The following is a 600-nucleotide window of genomic DNA, read 5'->3' as shown; positions in this document are numbered from 1 at the left end:
CTCTGACTTCCTGTCTCTCTTTCTCTGTCTAGTCTGTCTGTCTGTCTGTCTGTCTGTCTGTCTGTCTGTCTATCTCTAACAATGTCTGTCTCTATCTCTCTCTGTCAACCTGTCCGTCTGTCTTCCTGCCTGCCTGTCTGACTGTCTGTCTATCTATCTGTCTGTCTGTTTATCTGTTAGTTTGTCTGTCAGTCTGTCTGTCTGTCTTTCTATCTGTCTGTTTGTATGTCTATCTATCTATCTATCTATCTCTCTATCTATCTTCCACTCACTGACACCACCAAAGTCTTGCTCACCTTTCACAAAAGAGTACTCATCTGAAGAGCCCTCATGACCCTTACAGTCGGCCATCCAGACCAGAAACACGTCGTTCCCCAGCCCCTCTAGGCTGACGGTGAGAGGAGAGGCCTGTGCGCCGATTGTATCCCTCAGTGGTGGCTCAATCAGTCTTTTGCCTGTCTTCCCGTCCAGCACTGTAGTCTGTGGATGTGGAGGTTGTTGTAATTGCTTTTGTTGTTGTAGTTGTAGTTGTAGTTGTTGTTGTTGTTGTTGCTGCTGTTGTTATTGTTGTTGTTGTTGTTGTTGTTGTAGTAGTAGCAG

General features: G+C 45.8%; 1 protein-coding gene across 1 annotated transcript in view; it reads right to left on the bottom strand.

Moving 5' to 3' along the window:
* Window positions 1-219: 219 nt before the first annotated feature.
* Window positions 220-600, bottom strand: part of LOC101855014 — a 3,998-nt gene continuing 3,617 nt past the window's right edge. The window contains exon 4 of the mRNA XM_013081524.2: window positions 220-480. Coding sequence (XP_012936978.2) covers window positions 238-480 — 243 coding nt within the window. The 3' untranslated portion in view covers window positions 220-237. The remainder of the gene's footprint in view (window positions 481-600) is intronic.

The sequence above is a fragment of the Aplysia californica genome, unplaced genomic scaffold, assembly GCF_000002075.1.
Source record: "Aplysia californica isolate F4 #8 unplaced genomic scaffold, AplCal3.0 scaffold00135, whole genome shotgun sequence".
NCBI classification, from domain to species: Eukaryota; Metazoa; Mollusca; class Gastropoda; order Aplysiida; family Aplysiidae; genus Aplysia; species Aplysia californica.
The sequence above is the reverse complement of the archived record's forward strand: the minus strand, read 5'-3'. Positions and strand labels throughout refer to the sequence as shown.